General features: G+C 35.4%; 1 protein-coding gene across 2 annotated transcripts in view; it reads left to right on the top strand.

Annotated features, from left to right (window-relative positions):
- NBN (nibrin) overlaps window positions 1–15,355 on the top strand; it is a 43,971-nt gene extending 28,616 nt beyond the window's left edge. For both annotated transcript variants that reach the window (XM_053559205.1, XM_053559206.1), the window contains exons 12-16: window positions 2,701–2,784; window positions 4,190–4,345; window positions 6,999–7,112; window positions 13,685–13,734; window positions 15,186–15,355. In XM_053559205.1, coding sequence (XP_053415180.1) covers window positions 2,701–2,784; window positions 4,190–4,345; window positions 6,999–7,112; window positions 13,685–13,734; window positions 15,186–15,216 — 435 coding nt within the window. In that variant the 3' untranslated portion in view covers window positions 15,217–15,355. The remainder of the gene's footprint in view (window positions 1–2,700; window positions 2,785–4,189; window positions 4,346–6,998; window positions 7,113–13,684; window positions 13,735–15,185) is intronic.
- The last annotated feature ends 4,636 nt before the right edge of the window (window positions 15,356–19,991 follow it).

Raw genomic sequence — 19,991 nt, 5'->3', positions numbered from 1 at the left:
CTTGATGAAATAACAGTTTATGTTCTGATCTCCCTCTTGGGCTCATTGGCTCTACTGTTATTCATGACTGTGATCATCTCCTTCTGTAGCTTTACAGGATAAGGATAGGAATAAGTGAAGGGATAAGGATTAAGTGATTAGAAGTAGCAATTTGTTAAGCAGTTGAGAACCTATTGTATATCAAGGACTGTAGTAATCTCTAACTCCCATTAAAAAAAAAAGAGTGTATGTGTCTTTGGCTTATATAGAGTATATGTGTCTTTGGCTTATATATTGGCATATTCATACAGAGAAGTGAATCCTCACTATTTGTTACTTCTTACAGTGAACCCTAAATGTCCTCATTTGGATCAGCTGCATCAGAATCAACTGATGACCTTTATAAAAATCCTATAAAAATGCCCTGTTCCTTTGCATATTCCTGTTATCAACCTTCTCTGAATGTTATTTATTCAGTTTTTCCAGGCTTTGGGCATGCTAGCATGAAAGGCAGTCAGTCTAAAAAGAAAACTTGGATAGACTGTTACTTTAGCTCTAGACCATTCCAAAATTCATGTTCAGCTTCCTTACTACATGTTAGAAATAAGTTGTTAGTATCACTTTGACCACACCTTTGGCAATGCATACATTTCCTTTATGGTAGCAATACCCTTTCCTCCTGTATTTCTTACTTTCTTTCTTTCTTTTTTTGTAAATAGAGACAGAGTCTCGATCTGTCATGCAGATTGGAGTACAGATGCAAACCACCATTCCCACCCATGCCCAGCTGATTTTATTTTTGATAGAGATGGTAGTCTCACTATGTTGCTCAGGTTGGTCTCAAGTAGTACTCCCTCTTTGGCCTCCAAAAGTGCTAGGATTACAGGCATGAGCACTGCACCCAGCCCTATATTTCTTCTTATTTTCTCTTATGTGTTCTTATTTTCTTTCTCTAGTTTTCTTGTCTTATTACATATTTAAGTCCTTTTTTTTTTTTAAGTATCCTTTTTTTTATTTTTTTCGCTTAAATTCTATCCCAGATTGGTCCACTACTCACAGTGGCTAGAGATCTGTCTGGATATGGTTGTGGTGTTTTTATTCACAGAACTCTTGTCCATGAATGAACAAAAGATTCATTTGCAATGAATCTTTGCAAATACCTGTTTTCACTGCGTATTCTTCCAGTACTACCATTTGTTGGATATCACATCATTATATTTGTAGTAACCCTGCAATGAAGTAGTTAGTTCTACATCATTGAACATATGTGGAAATTCACAGTGGGAGTTGTTAAGTAACTTGCCAAAGTCATAATTTTGACATCTAGGACTGGAATACAGGTCTGCCCTGTTCCTTTGCATATTCCTGTTATCAACCTTCTCTGAATGTTATTTATTCAGTTTTTCCAGGCTTTGGGCATGCTAGCATGAAAGGGAGTCAGTCTAAAAAGAAAACTTGGATAGACCTTGAGGTAGTGTCACCAAGACTTGGTGATTGACTCACTATGAGAAATGACTAGATTCAAAAGAGTATAGGATGTTTACCAAGCTTATCATCTGAGTGTCTAGGTTATACTATTCTCTGAGTTAGGAAGTTAAAGCCTTGCTTAAAAGGATGAGCAAGTTTGAAGGAGTAGATAGGGCAGGATGGAGAAAAGGTATGTGGAAGAAGTTTATATTCTGATTGTATTTAAAGGGAGTAAAATGTTCTGATTGTGGTAACTTCTAGTGGATGATGTGGAACATACCTATTTAATCTAACTATTGCTAAATAAAAACATTAATTTTCTTTACTTCCTGAACAAGCACAAAGTACATTTGTTTTTCTGCTGTTTCTTTACAACTTCCTCTTATTAAATTTTTATGAATTTTTATTGCTGTATCGAAAATTTGATGTAAAATGATATGTTCCCTGTTGTATCCAAGGGGATTGTATTATTATTATTATTATTATTTTGCAGTTTTTGGCCAGGGCTGGTTTGAACCCATCACCTCCTGCATATGGGGCTGGCGCCCTACTCCTTTGAGTCACAGGCGCTGCCCCAAGGGGATTGTATTTTTTAATGAAAGTATTAGAAAGCCGTTTTATGTAATAGAGTTTTGCCTAGGACCTCATCTAGCTATGTTTATGTGAAAGATACTGTAACTGTAACATACAAGGCAGTCTCCACTTTTATTGAAGACTAATATTTTAAAGCATAATTTAAGATTTTATTCTAGACAAAATGTGGCTAGAATTCTTCTTGTAAATGTTTTATTTTTATTATAAAAGTAACACATGTTCATATAAAATGTGGAAGATGAAGGAAAATAGACTGACAATTGGTTGATAATCCTACCATCTGCAGACAACCATAAATTAATACTCTGATACTTTCAAAAATTTTATTTAGCAGACTTTGAATTAATTTTTGTAGCCATTTTTAAATTTATTTATACTAGGATCATTTTCCTGTATTGTTAAATATTTTCTAAGTGTGATTTGTATGAATTGTGATGGTTTCTAATTCTTTGCACTGTAATATTTTCTCTACCTAAATTTTTATTTTCATCTCTTAATTTCTTTAAGAAAGACACTTGGAATTAAAGTGACTGTGTTAGAGCTGGAAGTTATCTAATGTTTTTAGACAAGTATCATTTTATACTTCATTTTATCCAAGAGGCTAGGAAGTTAAAGTTACCATTTCATAACTCCTATGAACAATATTTTTTATTTCTTTAGCAAGAAAATGAAGTCTGGAAGAAATGTGAGAAGAAATGTGAGCTCAAGAAAGAATCACCATGGTCAATGAAAAAAGAAGTATCTGTGAGGAAATTGTTTTATTTAATTTTTGTAAAGTTTTGACTCAGAAGGACCTTCATCTCATTAGTTTTTGTCATTTTGTATCCTTAGGATGGATTCTTTTTCTATAATTTAGTTGCATTTCATGATTGTGCCTCCTGTAGAAATGGATAGATCGTATTATAACCATGATTCCGTAAAAGGAATATATAGGAGAAGCCAGGGTATAATTTCCTGCTTTCTACTCCATGGATAAGTAACCTTGAGCAATTCATTTTCACATTTATGAACCTCAAGTACTTTATTTATAAAATGAGGTTAATTCTCTTCTCTCCTCTCCTCTCCTCTCCCCTCCCCTCCCCTTCCCTCTTCTCTTTTCTTCTCTTTTTGGCTGGGACCAGGCTTGAATCCACCACCCCTGGTATTTAGGGCTGGCGCCCTACTCCTTGAGCCACCGGCACTGCCTGTTGACACTTTTCTATCAGGATTGTTATTGGTATCAAACAGAGTAATGAATGTGAAATATTTGTCAACTCTAGAAATTTTATGGCGTAGGGGTGCGCACTTGTGATCCCAGCTACTCAGGAGGCTAAGGCAGGAGGATCACTTGAGCCAGGGGGTTCAAGGTGAGCCAGAGCAGCATAGTAAGAGATGGTTACAGTCTGTCAGAAGAACCTTTCTTCTTTCCCCCCTTTTTTCTTCCTGCCTTTATCTTATCTGTTGTCAACTTTCATATGAGTTACACAGTTCAGCAGATAAAAGAATGAAGGTGGTCTGCCTTAAGCAGCTATGACACCATTGATCTGTAACTAACTAAATAATTAAATGGCATAAAACAAAAAAGGTCTCATCTAGCATTTGAATTATAATAGGAAGACTCTTCAGGCTGATTTAATAATCTTAATTTATTAATCTTAATTTAACATGGATTGTCGATTAACAAGGGAGTGTGTCCAGAACTAATGATTGATTTTTTTTTTGAGGTGTCAAAAATAATAAAAAATACAAACTTGAGAATCTAAGGAAGCTTAAATACAGTAGATGAGAACCTATAGAACAAAACATGTTTCATCTCAGTGTACAATTTTAATGAAAAGAAGCATTGCTGAGATTTCTTGTTAAAAATAGATACCTGCAGGTAAATTGTTTATTGAGATGATATTTATTAGAATAGGCTAGTAAGTTAGAAATACTGTGTGGTTTTAGTCTTCTGTCACATATGAGTATGTTATGTTTCCCAAGTTATAGAGCATTTGAATAATTTTCTGGCTTTGAAATCGATAAGAGTTGATTCCAAATAAAAGTTCAGGTTCTGGAAATAAACTATTTTTATTGTTTTTTCAGTTATTTGAACTTTTTTCTGTAGATCCCTAAATGACAAGTAATTTTCCTTTCCTCTTTTTATTTATCCATTTTAACCCCATTTAAGAACAATGATGTACTGCAGGACAGTAGTGAGATGCTTCCAAGAAATGTGTTATTAACTGAATTTAGATCACTGGTGGTTAAAGACTATCCTTGGAGCGATCTATCTGGTATAAATAATGATTATGGTCAACTAAAGAATTTCAAGAAATTCAAGAAGGTAGGTATTAAGTGTATCACAAGAGGGCAGTGTTTGAAATGTTTTTAGAAGTACAGTTGATACTAAGCAATAATAAAAAGCAGTTTACACTGAAAGCTGATGCTATTTCTTCTGTTTAAAACAGTTAAAAAAAAAAATTATTGGAAGGATATGAACTGACAGTTTATGAATATAGGGAACTCCTGGAAGGAAACAGATTTTATCAAGAGTGAGTTTTATACAGGGTGTTGTTTACCTGGTTTTTTCTTCCATAGGTTGTTTACCTGGTTATTTCTTCTTTGTAATGACAAGGTCCTTCTTGTCATTCTAATATTGATCTACAATGACTTGAAAGAGTTTTTTAGCTTAGGAATTTATGAAGATAAAAATGTATTTAAAAAATAGCCGGGCATTGTGGCGGGCGCCTGTAGTCCCAGCTCCTTGGGAGGCTGAGGCAAGAGAATCGCGTAAGCCCAAGAGTTAGAGGTTGCTGTGAGCTGTGTGACGCCACGGCACTCTACCCGAGGGTGGTACAGTGAGACTCCTATGGCTACAAAAAAAAAAAAAAAAAAAAATGTATTTAAAATAACAGCGTATTCAATGAAAAGCAAAAACATAAATGTATATACTGAGTATTACCATCAGACCTGAGTTTCTCATTAAGGAACTAGTATTTATCAGTATGGTTAAAAAGAATGTTTCTGATCCAGTCTGTAATCTTTTGTTGTCTGTTCAGGGATATTTGCTTCTTGTTCCGGACCTGCTTCTGACTGCTAGCATTTGCTTATGTATTTGATCAGAGTACAGTAATTATTTCAAAAGTAATTTTTGTGGAAAATTGCTTTCCTCTATAACCTCATCTGTACAATTCTTGTCATGACTGAGGTGGTATAGCTTTTTCTCTCCAGTGTGAACATTTACTATTACCATTTCTCAATTAAATTAGTTTTCTACCTACTATGACAGTATGTGAAGGGTCCTTAACTTCATTTAATGGGAAGAATCTCTTCTACTTAGGAAGGAAGATGGAAATATTACCCACTTGCATGAGACCATCATTATGTTTTTGTTTAATGCTGTGTTTCACGCCATAGCTGTGGCTCATGTACAGCACAGGGCATCCTTACTGCATGGTCACCTCATGTTTAATATTGTGTCACAAAACAATTCAAAGGACCTCTTAAATTGGTTGAGTAACCAAAGAAAAAGCAATAATGTTCACTATTGGCACAAAAGTGGTATTAAAATAACTCTGAGGAAGTAATATAAAATTCTAAAAGATGGCTTAGAACAGTGGTACTCAACCTGTGGGTTGTGACCCACAGGAACTGTATTAAAGGGCCGCGGCTTTAGGAAGTGTGAACCACTGGTTTAGAAAGATGTAAAACCCTTAAAAAAATGATATCCTTAACCAAGAAAGTTGTTTTGAAACTACAGAAGAAATTCAAACTAACATTTGTGTAGAAAGATGTTTGAATTCGTATTTTGCCACTGATGAAGGAATCTGAGTTTGTCTTAAATGTTGAAACCCATGGTGCTTTTTGTACTTTTAAAATACTGCTTAATGATGAAACTAATTTAAAATTTTTTTATATAGATATATTTTTTTCTCCTTTTGGCAATGATTTTTATTTTTATTTACTTTTATTTTTTGTTTTTTTTTATTATTAAATCTAGCTGTGTATATTAAGGTGATCATGGGGCACCATACACTGGTTTTATACACAGTTTGACACATTTTCATCACACTGGTTGACAAAGCCTTCCTGGCATTTTCTTAGTTATTGTGTTAAGACAATTATATTCTACATTTACTAAGTTTAGCTTTTAAAAGGGTACATGTGAAACTTTAAAAGTTTAGCTTTTAAAAGGGTACATGTGAAACTTTAAAAGTCCCATAAATACTAAGGACTAACTACTTACTCCCTAAATACAATATTGCCAGTGTGTTTGATGTGTATTTTTGCATAGAATTTTTTTTCTTTTTTTTTTTCTTTTTTTTTTTCTTTTTTTTTTTGTAGACACAGAGTTTCACTTTATTGCCCTCGGTAGAGTGCCGTGGCGTCACACAGCTCACAGCAACCTCCAACTCCTGGGCTTAGGCGATTCTCCTGCCTCAGCCTCCGGAGTAGCTGGGACTACAGGCGCCCGCCACAACACCCGGCTATGCATAGAATTTTTTAAAGCATCTCTGTATTTGTAAATAATTAAAATGTCAAAAGTATCTTCAACATTTTCTGCTAGAGATCTATAAACTGGGAAATTTTGAAAGATGTAAATTTCCATTAATACTAGAAAGGGCTTAAAATTTGAGGTCTTTAGAACAAAATATAATGCTTTAAATCATAGTGTACACCGTGAGTTGTTTTAATTAGCAAATGATAAGGTAGGGTCAGTTTTTAATAAAAACTTAAAATTTAAAATCTTAAATTCTTTTTAGTCTGTAAATCCCAATGACATGTTGAAATCTAGATATAGTAATAGCTAGAAAAGAAAAGAGCAAAACCAGTTGGATCTAGCACAGAGTTTACCTCTTTATCACCTTTATTTGTGGGATTTAGACATCTTTAGTACTTAGATTATGCATGATCTTTGCTTTTCAAGCTTTTGAAACATTAGTTGTTAATTTGTTCATATAAGTTAATAATTGTTCATTACTTTTATTATGTAACAGGTCAGTTTTCCTGGGGCAGGAAGACTTCCACACATCATTGGAGGATCAGATCTTATAGCTCATTATGCTCGAAAGAATACAGAATTAGAAGAGTGGTTAAGGCAGGAAATGGAGGTAGGTAGGACGTGAGGCCCAGAAACTTGTTTGAATTGCACTTTGGTCTTTTGTGGTTTCCTTATAATAATTTCTTTTTAAAACTAAACTTAGGGTAAGTGACTTAATATCATTCATTAAAACTCCTGAGTTGCAGAGCATTAAGATTAATCGGTACTTTTCCTTAACATGTCTTTAAGGGAATTCTAGATTTATTTTTGTTAGTTGAAAAAAAATGGGACCTAAATAAGTGAACTAACTGTTCATTACTGTAAAGGGGGATACAAGGAGAACAAAGGATTAAGGCACAAAAACTTGAAAGGAAATTAAACAATAGAATAACCAATTAAAAGGATAGTTATCTGGAAAATATTACAAACATAACCAATTATATAGACTATAAATGGATTGTCCTTTTAAAATCTGGATTGTGTTTTAGCAGTTCTAAAAATTTCTCATTTATTATTTCCTTGAGTATTACCCATTTGCTATTTTCTCTATTATCTCCTGGAGTTCCAATATGACATAAGTTAAATTTTCTCACTTTCTTTTCCATGTGTCTTACTTTTTTCCATGTATTTTATCTCTTTGTTTTTCTGGATTATGCCACACATTTTTTTGTAGTTTATTTAGATTTTTTTCCAGTTTATTTTTCTCTTAAACTCTGGTTGGTATTGTATACCTATTGTATTTTTTTATTACTGGAAGTCTTTTTCTTTCCTTTTTTTTTTTTTTTTCCAGAGACAAGGTTTCTCTGTTGTCTGGGCTGGAGGGCTATGAGGTCTTAGAAGCTCGCATCAGCCTCAAGTGATCCCCCTGCCCTAGAGCCTTAGCAGCTGGGGCTATTGGCACATGGTACCATGCTCAGCTAATCTTTTTTCTGTGTTTTATAGAGACAGGGACTATTTTGTTCAGGGTGGCCTTGAACTCCTGGCCTCATAGGATCACAGGCATGAGCCATCACATCCAGTGCCCTGCTAATATTTTTAAGCACCTCTTTTGATTCTTTGCCTAGTGATAGAAATACCCACAGTGTTTGTTCATCTGTTTTCTGTTCTTATGGCACCATGTTTTTGAGTATATCTTTGGTGATCTTCGAAGGTGAATAGATTATTTTCCTTGAACTTGATCTGTTGAACTCCCTTGAGTCTTAAATACAGATTTATTTCCTCCAGAAAAGATACATTTATATCTGCCAGTACTCCTCTACCTAGGTGAGACCACTGTAAATTAAACTCATTTCTTATGATTTTTCTGAATCTCTCAGGCAGTTACTAATTTGTGTGTGTTCCAGAAGTCTGAATGAATAAAGGCTCCTTATTATAAACTTGAATGAGATTTTTATTTCACTTCTTTAACAAATGCCAGGGTCAAGACAGGCGGTTTTTTGCTATCTCCTGTGTTGTGAGGTTTATTTCTCTTTCTTGCTTTAGTGCTGTGTCTTTTTTTAAAAGTTTTCTTCTTGTTTTTTTTTTTTTTTTTTTTCATGTCTCTCATACCCCATATAGACATTAACGCAGAGCTCTGGTTTTTCACAGTTTTCAGAGAGCAGTAGGCAGAGCAAAAGCTGGCTGTGGTACTTGCTAACCACTCGGGGTTCCTTACTTTACTATATTGTAGACATTCTTTTTTAAAATGCTTTTTTAATCAAGGTTATTTTTAAATAAGGGTTATTAGGAAGGTCACTCATTAGGAAGGTCACTGAGGATATTTACTGTCATAAAACAAAAGAATGGAAGTCATATCCTTTCTCCTCTTTTTTGAAAGAATAATTGGCTTTACTATTCTATAAATGTGCATTCCAAAGAATTGTGGCAGTATACAGAAGAATGAAGAAGTGAAACCTAAAACCCAGAGATTACCTGTTTAAACATTAAGTGAATATCCCAAACATCTCTTTGACAAGTGTTGGGAGGAAGGGAATGGAAAGAACTTGGCAGAAGGAAGTTAAACTGAAGGCATTGCAGAATTTGTATAGATTGTTCTTCCCTGCAAGGTATTTTATTTCTTGAGAACCCTTTAAGCTTAAGAGGGAATAATATGAAATCATTGTAAGTTGGAATTAGTATTTGTTTTAGACCGCATATTCAATTTCACAGACTATTTGTTGGTTCCCTGCTATGAAGAATGAGAACATTATTTATACTTCCTCCCACTTCTGTTCCCCCACCTTATACCAGTACTACTTTTCCTCTTTTTAGGTGACTTACATGTGTGCAATATTCTTTCTTAAATTTGAAAGATGGTAACAATCAGAATACATCTCAGCATTGATATTCTCCATTAGTTTTTCCTGGAATACAGTATGTTATTTTGATTTGTGGTGTAGTCCTTTTGCACTTCAAGGAACTTTTTACTTGTTTTCTTAAAAATATTTTTTATAGTCAGTGCCCGTAGCTCAGTCAGTGGGTAGGGCGCCGGTCACATACACCAAGGCTGGCGGGTTTGAAACCAGCCCGGACCTGCTAAAAGAACAATGACAGCTGCAACCAACAAAATAGCTGAGTATGGTGGTGGGCGCCTCTGCTCCCAGCTTCTTGGGAGGCTGAGGCAAGAGAATCGCTTAAGCCCAAGAGTTTGAGGTTGCTGTGAGCCATGACACCACAGCACTCTACCGAGGGCAATAGCTTGAGACTCTGCCTCAAAAAAAAAAAAAGAGAGAGAGAGAGACAAAGAAAAAAATGTATATTTTTTACATTTGCTGAGCTCTGTACATTTAAGACATAGCTATCCTTTTACTGATCACCTTTGCCCCACACAGCTATTTCTTCTACATTCGTTGTGGATTTCTTTTTTTTTTTTTTTTTTGTAGAGACAGAGTCTCACTTTATGGCCCTCAGTAGAGTGCCGTGGCCTCACACAGCTCACAGCAACCTCCAACTCCTGGGCTTAAGTGATTCTCTTGCCTCAGCCTCCCGAGTAGCTGGGACTACAGGCGCCCGCCACAATGCCCGGCTATTTTTTGGTTGCAGTTCAGCCGGGGCCCGGTTTGAACCCGCCACCCTCGGTATATGGGGCCGGTGCCTTACCGACTGAGCCACAGGCGCTGCCCTGTGGATTTAAGCTCTTTTACTTGTCTATAATTCAGATCCAGTTATGTCTTCCATTTCTCACCAGTTATATGACTGTAGGCAAATTATTTAGTGCTCCTGCCTCTTTTTCTGCAAAATGAGAATAATAATAATAATAATACCTTTATTTCATAGACATGTTGTGAAGGTTACATAAGATACTACTTAGTAAAGCATTTGTAACAGTGGAAAGTGTTAGCTATTTCTAATGTATTTGATTCTGAAAGAGCATTATTATGAGTCTCCCTGAATTTCATTGTTAACTGTTTTTTTCACTCATAAGTGGATAAAGAAAGCTTTTGCTTTCTTTTCATTGTTTTCATGTTTGTATTTTATTTTTGCTTTCGTTTCATTGTTTTCATGTTTGTATTTTATTTCTTTTTTATTACTTCTTGTGAACTGAGTTTTTCATCTATTTATTGCATATTCTGTTCCAGCAGTTTTTCTTTCCACTTCAGTATTTAGAGAAGTTTTGCTCTTTTCTTTCATCTTTAGTCGTGTAAAGTGAAATGTCCTATTCATCTTCTTGCTACAAAAAAGGACTGTGTGCTATCTTCTGCATGGACTACCTTCTTAAGCTAGTTTGTGAGGCAAAAATTGAGTGTAATCTGAGTTACTCCTAACCCTCTGAGTGTGCCCATAAAGAACAGAATTCCTCTGTGCCTCACTGTCAGTATGGCAGCAAGCTCAAAGGCAGGATGTGTGTCCCATCTATTTTCTGTTGCCTGGAAATGTTGAATAAGGGAAAGGAAAGGCTCAGGTGGAGCTGTGTGCAGCTTTTACTGAAAGGCAAGACTAACTCTCTCTTGGGATTCAAATTACATATCCTGTACCAGGAAGCATACCCTATCCCAGCAGAGATAAATCTAGCATTTTAGTTGTTTACGCAGTTTGTCAGGGATTCGCGGGGCATGCCTTTGGTCTTCACCTCCCCATGCCACTAGTACCTTCAATTGCAGCCCACTAGCAATTGTTTTCTCTGCTTAGGCTACTTTTTTCCCAAATTTGGGGCATTGGTAAGAATACTCAGGTTCGGTAGCACTTTTTAATGAGATGGATTAGGAATCATTTGCAGCAAAATTGTTTGGTTCTTCTCACAGCCATGGTTTTAAAGTCTAGGGAATAGACTTAACTTCTCCTTGATTAATTACACTGTCCGGTTTTATTTAGTTGATTTTGTCTAGGAGAGGAGTTGAAAGAATGAAGATCAACAGCTGCTGACTTTATTCTGTCTTTATTTCATTAGGAATTAAGAGAGGGAGACTGTTTCTAGATTTATTTCATTTAATCTGTTTTTCCTGGGACGGTTTGAGGTGCTGTAGGTAGCATTTATTCTCTAACAGACTTGACTTTCTACTGTGCACGGCTCCTGCGTGTACACGTACATGTCCTGCTCTGCTGACATCTCACTACCTGAGGTTTGCCTCAGCTACTCTTTTTCCGTATTCTCTGTCTTTTGTTCTTTTTCAGCCCTTCTTCCTCTACTTCTGCTTCAGACTAGTCCTATTAAATGTTTTCATAATCATTTCATAATCAACTGGATCAGTTCCCAAAATTCCCTTGAATTTAGGATATCTTCATTCTGCCTATCAAACATGATACTTCTTTGAATTCTGTCTAACCTGATTTGAATTTTGAATGACTATGAGTTGTGATTTTCTTAGACCCTTGAAAAGTGTCAGTAATATGAAGCATTTATGTTTTTTAATATTATTTTACTTAATGATTTTACTAAACTATATGAAATAAAACTGATTTTTTTATTTACTGTGCTATAATTTTAATATTAGTACCTCCTGCCTGAAAGCTTCTAAGAATATTTAGAATAATGATACCCCAGCTATTTTGAAAACTACCTTATGAAAATTGTATATCTCCCCATTTATGTTCTGCTACCCTATTAGAAAATGTGAAAAGAAAAAATGTAGTTTGACTTAGACATTTCACTATATGAATAGAAAATCAGCCTATAAGATTGAATCCCTACAAGTCATTCTTCTAAGCTTTTTCCAAAGACTCAGAAGTAGTGGGGCAGCCTGGTTAAGGGGAGTGTGTTTATTAAAGGAAACGTAGTCAAATCATAGCCATTCCAACTGACTGGTTTTTGTTCTATTTGCAAATTATTAAACCTAAATCTCTGTTCTTTTATTGGTTAAAATTGGGGTAATAGTGGTAATAAACTTACATGAGGTTTAAGTGAGTTTTCCTAATAGTTTAAGAGTACATCTGGAAGTACACAAATGTAAATTATTAACAGTAAAAACAAATAGTCCTCACTTAACATTGTCAATAGGTTCTTGGAAGCTGCAACTTTAAGCAAGATGACGTGCAGCAGGTCCTTGAATCATTTTGTTATGATGTTGATGAGGAAAAACATTGGTTTTGTTATGTCCTTTCCAAGAACCCATCAGTGACATTATTGAGGACTTATTGTATCTGGATGTAAGGAACTTATTATGGTCTTTTAGTGAGGATGTAATACAACATAAGATAGAAATTGATAAGCACGCTAGTTCTGTAGTTGAAGTTTTGGGGGATGTCTTCATAGCAGGCATTAAAGGAGATCAGAATCCTTTGATCCTTTTTGTTAAAGAGGCAAAGGACATATTCCTTGACACTTAATAAGAATTAAATAATTATTGAATGAATGTACCTTGAACAATGGTTCCAAGGGAGGAAGAGGCTCAAAAAAAAAAAAGTATCTTTCTGGCCAGAGGAAGAAACATGGACAAAAGCAGAAAGAAAGTCAAAGGAAATTTTTTAAGGAGTGATTCTGGGTTTCTGGGTTTTTTTCCTTCCTTTTTTTTTTTTTTTTTTTTTTTTTGTGATTCAGTTATAGAGACCATGAAAAGGAAGTAGGAAGTGATGGATCCCGGTTATGAAGAGCCTGGCACATTTTAAGGGTTGGACTCAAGGGTTTCCTTTGGTAGGTGGGAGAAGTCACTGAAAATGATAGGATCATATCTCAGCTTGAGGAAAATGCACTCAGCACAGGGCTTATTTGATCCTAAACTCCCTAAGGTGCTTTTGGAGTTTGGTATGTTTGTGTTTAGGAGTACTTTGTAGGTGAGGTAATTTAGCAGCAGCTTCTACACCCTAATTTGGGACCGAGGGGATGGGAACCTCTTAACCTGAAGAACTGCTATAGTTAAAAGTGGGGTAAATAGTGCCTTCTGTGTCCCATCTTTGGAGTCTGAGCCCCAAGCACTGAAATTTCACTTAGAAAAAGGGTTATGTTGGACAGAGTGTGTAAAAACTCAACTATATATGTTGGTTGCCTTTGAGAAGAGTTTGAATGGAGAAAGTAGTTTAATTAGTGCCATTTTGCAATAATCTTATTAAGAAGTGAAAATGAAGATCATCTGTTTAATGAGATTTTATAGAGGTAAGAACTCAAGGACCCTTGGGACTTCAGACCTCCATGATGTGGAAATCTCAAAGATGACCTATCAGTGTATTAGTTCATTAACTATATATTCTTCACTACTGAGCAAATGTTTGAAATTATGTTAATTTTGACAGGTGCAAAATCAACATGCAAAAGAAGAGTCTCTGGCTGATGATCTTTTTAGGTAAAGTTTGATTTGACTTCTTTGTGTACCTTTGAGAGATGTATATAAAATTTAGTTCTATTCATGGAAAATAGATACTTGTCACATCTGTCCTTATAGGCACCAAGTCCCTTCATCTAAAAATGTTTTGTTTTTAACATACATGCTGCTTCTTATTACTTGAGTACCTCTTAATTAGGTTTATTGGATATATTTTGAGGTTTGTGGTTGAATGAGTTATACTTGTATCTCTTAGATACTTAATTATATGGGGGCATTTAGGGAAAAGAAGGTTCCTGAACTGGGTGAATGTGGCTTATGAATTAAAGATATTTTTCAGCTCTGAATAGAATTATGAATAAAATGGTTTTGAATTAAGACAAGATGCCAGACCACATACATAAAAGCAAAAGACTGGATTAGAGTTCAAAGCAGGTTTTTCTGGGAGGTTTTAGAGGAGTTGTGATGGGTGATGATAATATAATTCTGATTCAGTACATTTTCAACATTCCTGCAATCCTAACAAACTTTATACAGTTTGCCTCAATACTAATAAAAGGCTGTACCAGAGGTAGATACTGTCTAAGGGAAAGTAACCTTTTCTCCAAACTTTCTTAAAGGCAGAATCAAAAAATAATATATTTTTTATTCTGTTTTGCAGCCAGTTAGATTAATTCTCTAATTTCATAATGGACAATATAAATCACAGGTGAAAATACTGTTTTGTTTTGTTTTTATAAGTCAAATGATACTCTCTGGGTGTGCTCAGCTATATTTAACTTGTATAGGAGAAAGCCTTGTAAAGTAATTATATTTTAGGTTTTTATGGTCCTTTGTACAAATTATATACTTTAATTTGGGAAAGAAGGAATATGGAATCTATTTGAAACCATTACTGGAAGAGGTATAAACTCATCTTGATTTTTAAACTGTTGTTTTCATTATTTTAATGCTTTCCTAGGGTTTTGTTGGTATTTTGTTTTTACTAAATATTCATCAAAACAACATCAAAGAGATACTCTGTAAATGAAAATAAAAACGTCATTGCTTCACATCTGCTCCCAAAGATAAAATTGTCATTCTCATTCTATTTGCCAAAATGTGACTAAAGTTTGAAAGCCTTTTAGGCTTGGCGCCCCTAGCTCAGTGGTTATGGCGCCAGCTACATACACCTAGGCTGGTGGGTTCGAGCCCTGCCCCGGCCTGCTAAACAACAATGACAACTACAATAAAAAAAAAAAAAAATAGCCTGGGCATTGTAGCCAGTGCCCATAGGCCCAGCTACTTAGAAGGCTGAAGCAAGAGAATCACCTAAGCCCAAGAGTTTGAGGTTGCTGTGAGCTGTGACTTCATGGCACTCTACTAAGGGTGACATAGACTCTGTCTCAAAAAAAATAAATTTCAAAAAAAGAAAGCCTTTTAACTCTATAAAGTACCATTCTTATCAATTAACCCTATTTCTTTCTTTGCAGATACAATCCTAATATAAGAAGGAAAAGATAACTGAGGATTTTAGGAAGAAGCCATGGAAAAACCTTTCCTAGCAAGGATTCCTGGGATATATGAATATAGCATATAAAGGAGATTTGAGTTACAAATATTTTATTGCCTAAATTTGTTAAATAAAATGCACAAAACTCTACTTCTTTTATGTGTGACAGTGAATATCGTTTGTTGTTTTCAGGCTTTGACATCTTATGAATTTTTTTTTCATTTTTAAATTGGTTTTATTTATTGAGTAATCAAATCAAACTGTCCTAGCTATTTGGCTCCCCTCAAAAAATTCATAATGCCCATTTCTTACAAGTCTTTGCAAGATTTTTAATGCCTCTTCAAATTCCTAAGCATACCGTTTTTTAGTAATTACCTACACAAATTACAGCGTAGCATATACAGTGTTCTGTACCTTGTTCTTTTTCACTTAAGACTGGAAGATCATGAACATAACTTCATTCTTTTAGTTTTTTTTTTTTCCATTATGCTATAATCTTCCCTAAAGTGATGCAAATGAAATGGCTTCAGTGGTAAAATGTCATCTGCATTTTATTCTAATACTAGAAAGTGAAGAGAGTGTGGAAGACTTCATCAAACTAGTGGCACCCTCTCCCCAGAATGGAAAGACATGCACATACCTTTTAGGTAGTTTCATTGAGCTGGGTGGGCCTATAGTCCTGATTTTCCTACTTAAAAAGTTGAAATGGTAAGGCTGTCTTTTTTTTCCACCTTAAAAGGAGATGGCTAAAAAAAGAAAGGTTTCTTAATTAACTCTAAGGACTGACAGATGTATTATGTCCTGGAAAATAGGATAAACCATGATCCTGACTTGAAAGCTTCTTAATCGAACCCACCAGCCTAGGAAATGGAGGTCAGAGACAATCCAAAAGGAACTCAGAGCAACCAAAGCACTGTTAAATATTTTAAGCAGGAAAGAACATAGGGAATTAGATGCTTAAAATGTCTTCAAGGATAAACTCTGAACAATTTACCTCAGACCTAGTCAGGTTGCTCCTCACTACAGCTATGTATTGAAGAATACATTTGTGTATGACCTAGAGAGAAAGAAGCACCCATCAAGAAGTCAGGTACTGGCTTGGAGCCTGTAGCTCAGCAGATAGGGTGCCAACCACGTACACCAGAGCTGGTGGGTTCAAACCCAGCCTGGACCTGTCAAACAAGAAGTACAACCAAAAAAAACAATAGCCGGGCATTGTGGCGGGTGTCTGTAGTCCCAGCTACTTGCAAGGCTGAGGCAAGAGAACCACCTAAACCCAAGAGTTTGAGGTTGCTGTGAGCTGCAACATCACAGCACTCTACTAAGGGTGACATAGTGAAACTGTCTTAAAAAAAAAAAAGTCAGGGACTTTAATGCCCCTCTGACATAATTGGACAGAGCCTCTAAACAAAGATATAAAAGGACTTAAATGTGACCGTAGAAGAAATGGGATTAATAGACATATACAGAACACACCATCCCAAAGCTAAGGAATATACCTTTTTCTCATCAACCCATGGTACGTACTCCAAAATCGACCACATCCTAGGATACAATCAAACCTCAGAAAAATTAAAAGAATAGAAATTATTCTCATATATATATATCTTCTCAGACCACAAGGCAATAAAGGTGGAACTCAACTCCAACAAAAACATTCATTCCCACACAGACTTGGAAATAAAACCACCTTAAGCTGAATGATAGTTAGGTTCATGAGGAGATAAAAATGGAAATCATTAAATTCCTCAAACATAACAAAACCTGTGGGATACAGGAAAAGCAGTCATAAGAGGAAAATTTATCACATTAGATGCTACATTCGAAAAACAGAACAAGAGTGCATCAAGAAACTCAGGAACCATCTTATGAATTGGAAAAAGAACAATCTAATCCCAAACCAGCAGAAGAAAGGAAATAACCAAAAATAAATCAGAGATTAATGAAATTGAAAAGAATCATTCTGAAAATAAACAAGACAAAAAGTTGTTTTTTAAAAAAAAAAAATGAAATCGATAAACCCTTGGCCAGATTAGCTAGAAACAGAAAAGTAAAATCTCTAATAACCTCAATCGGAAATGATAAAGGAGAATTAACAACCCATGCCAGAGATTCAGTTCATCTCTGAGTACTATAAGAAACTCTATGCCCAGAAATTTGACAACATGAAGGAAATGGATCAATACTTGGAATCACACACTTTCCCTAGACTTAATCAGGAAGAAATAGATCTCTTGAACAGACCAATTTCAAGAACCGAGATCGAAGAAACAATTAAAAATCTCCCAACAACAACAAAAAGACCTGATTCAGATGGTTCCACACCAGAATTCTATCAAACCTTCAAAGACGAGCTTATATCTATACTGCAGAAATTATTCCAAAAAAGTGAGAAGGAAGGAATCCTCCCCCAACACATTCTATGAAGCAAACATCACTCTGATACCCAAACCAGGAAAAGACCCAACTAAAAAGAATTTCAGACCAATTTCACTAATGAATATAGATGCAAAAATTCTCAATAAAATCCTAGCTACACATTAAAAAAAAATTATATATCACCATCAAGTAGGTTTCATCCCAGGGATGCAAGGCTGGTTTAACAAACACAAGTCCATAAACATAATTCATCATATTAACAGAAGCAAAAACAAAGACCATATGATCCTCTCAATAGATGCAGAAAAAGCATTCAATGAAATTCAGCATCATTTTCTAATTAGAACTCTAAAGGAAATAAAAATATGTGTCACATTTCTTAAACCGATTGAAGCCATCTACGACAAACCCACATCTAATATTATGCTGAATGGAGTAAAACTAAAAGCTTTTCCACTTAGAACTGGAACTAGACAAGGCTGTCCTCTATTGCCACCACTATTCAACACAGTGCTGGAAGTTCTAGCCAATAAAATAAGTCAACAGAAGGAAACAAAGGGCATCCAAATGGGGGCAGAAGAGGTCAAACTCTCGCTCTTTCCTGATGATATGATCTTATACTTAGAGAACCCCAAAGACTCAACCCCAAGACTCCCAGAAGTGAGCAAAAAATATAGTAATATCTCAAGATATAAAATCAATGTCCACAAATCAGAAGCCTTTGCATATGTCAATACCAACCAAGATAAGAAGCTAATCAAGGATACAATTCCCTTTTCTTCCTCTCCCCCCCCGTTTTCAGTAGATTCAAAGAAAATGAAATTCCTAGGAATATAGTTAACAAAAGAGATGAATGACCTCTATAAAGAAAATTACGAAACCCTAAGAAAAGAAATAACAGATGATATTAACAAATGGAATAACATACCATGCTCATGGCTGGGAAGAATCAATATGGTTAAAAAGTATATACTTCCCAAAGCAATCTACAGAGTCAGTGCAATCCCCATTAAAATATCAACATCATACTTTCAAGATTTGGAAAAAACTCTTCATTTTGTATGGATACAGAAAAAACCTAGTTTAGCTAAAGCGATTCTTAGCAATAAAAACAAAGCCAGGGCATCAGCCTCCCAGACAAGGCTATAGTGATCAAAATAGCATGACATTAGCACAAAAGTAGAGACACAGACATTTGGAACTGAATAGAAAACCATGAAAATGAAACTAACATCTTACAGTCACCTGATCTTGATAAACCAAACAAGAACATACACTGGGAGAAAGAATACCTATTCAATAAATGGTTCTGGGAGAACTGGATAACCACATGTAAAAAGACTGAAACTGGACCTGCACCTTTCTCCTGCACTAAAATTGATTCAAATGGATAAAAGATCTAAAACTGAGGCATGAAACAATAAAATCCTCAAAGAAACTGTGGGGAAAATGCTTGAAGTTATCAGACTGGGGAAAGACTTTATGAAGAAGGCTTCAGAAGCAATTGCAACAACATAAAGAAATGAATGGGAGTTAAATTGAATAGTTTCTGTACAGCCAAGGAAACAACCAAAGTAAATATATAATCATCGGAATGGGAAAATATATTTGCATATTATTAATCAGACAAAAGCTTGATTATTAGGATTTACAGAGAACTCAAATTAATCAACATAAAAAGAGCCAAAAATCCCTTATATCAATGGGCAAGAGATGAATAGAACCTTCTCTAAAGAAGACAGACGAATGACTAACATATGATGAAATGCTCATTGTCCCTAATCACCAAAGAAATGGAAATCAAAACCACCCTAAGTTATCACCTAACCCCAGTGAGAATAGCCCACATCACAGTCTCAAAGCTGCAGATGCTGGTGTAGTTATGGAGAGAAGGGAACACTTTTACACTGCTGGTGGGACTGCAAATTAATACAACCTTTTTGGAAGGAAGTATGGAGAACTCTCAGAGAACTCAAACTAGACCTCCCATTTGATCCTGCAATCCCATTACTGGGACATCTATCCAGAAGAAAAAAAAAAATCCTTTTATCATAAGGCATTTGCACTAGACTGTTTATCGCAGCTCAATTTACAGTTGCCAAACTGTGGAAACCACCTAAATGCCCACCAACCAGGAATGGATTAACAAGCTGTGGTATATGTATACCATGGAATACTATTTAGCCACTAAAAAAGATAGACTTTACATCTTTTGTATTAGCCTGGATGGAATTGAAACACATTCTTCTCACTAAAGCATCACAAGAATGGAGAAGAATCCTATGTACTCAATTCTGATATGAGGACAATTGATGACCTAGTACATGGTGGGGGTGGGGAAAGGAGGAGAAGAGATGGAAGGAAGGAGGGGGTGTGGGGTCGTGGTGTGTGACACACATCTCAGAGG

The sequence above is a fragment of the Nycticebus coucang genome, chromosome 13 (assembly GCF_027406575.1).
Source record: "Nycticebus coucang isolate mNycCou1 chromosome 13, mNycCou1.pri, whole genome shotgun sequence".
NCBI classification, from domain to species: domain Eukaryota; kingdom Metazoa; phylum Chordata; class Mammalia; order Primates; family Lorisidae; genus Nycticebus; species Nycticebus coucang.
The sequence above is the reverse complement of the archived record's forward strand: the minus strand, read 5'-3'. Positions and strand labels throughout refer to the sequence as shown.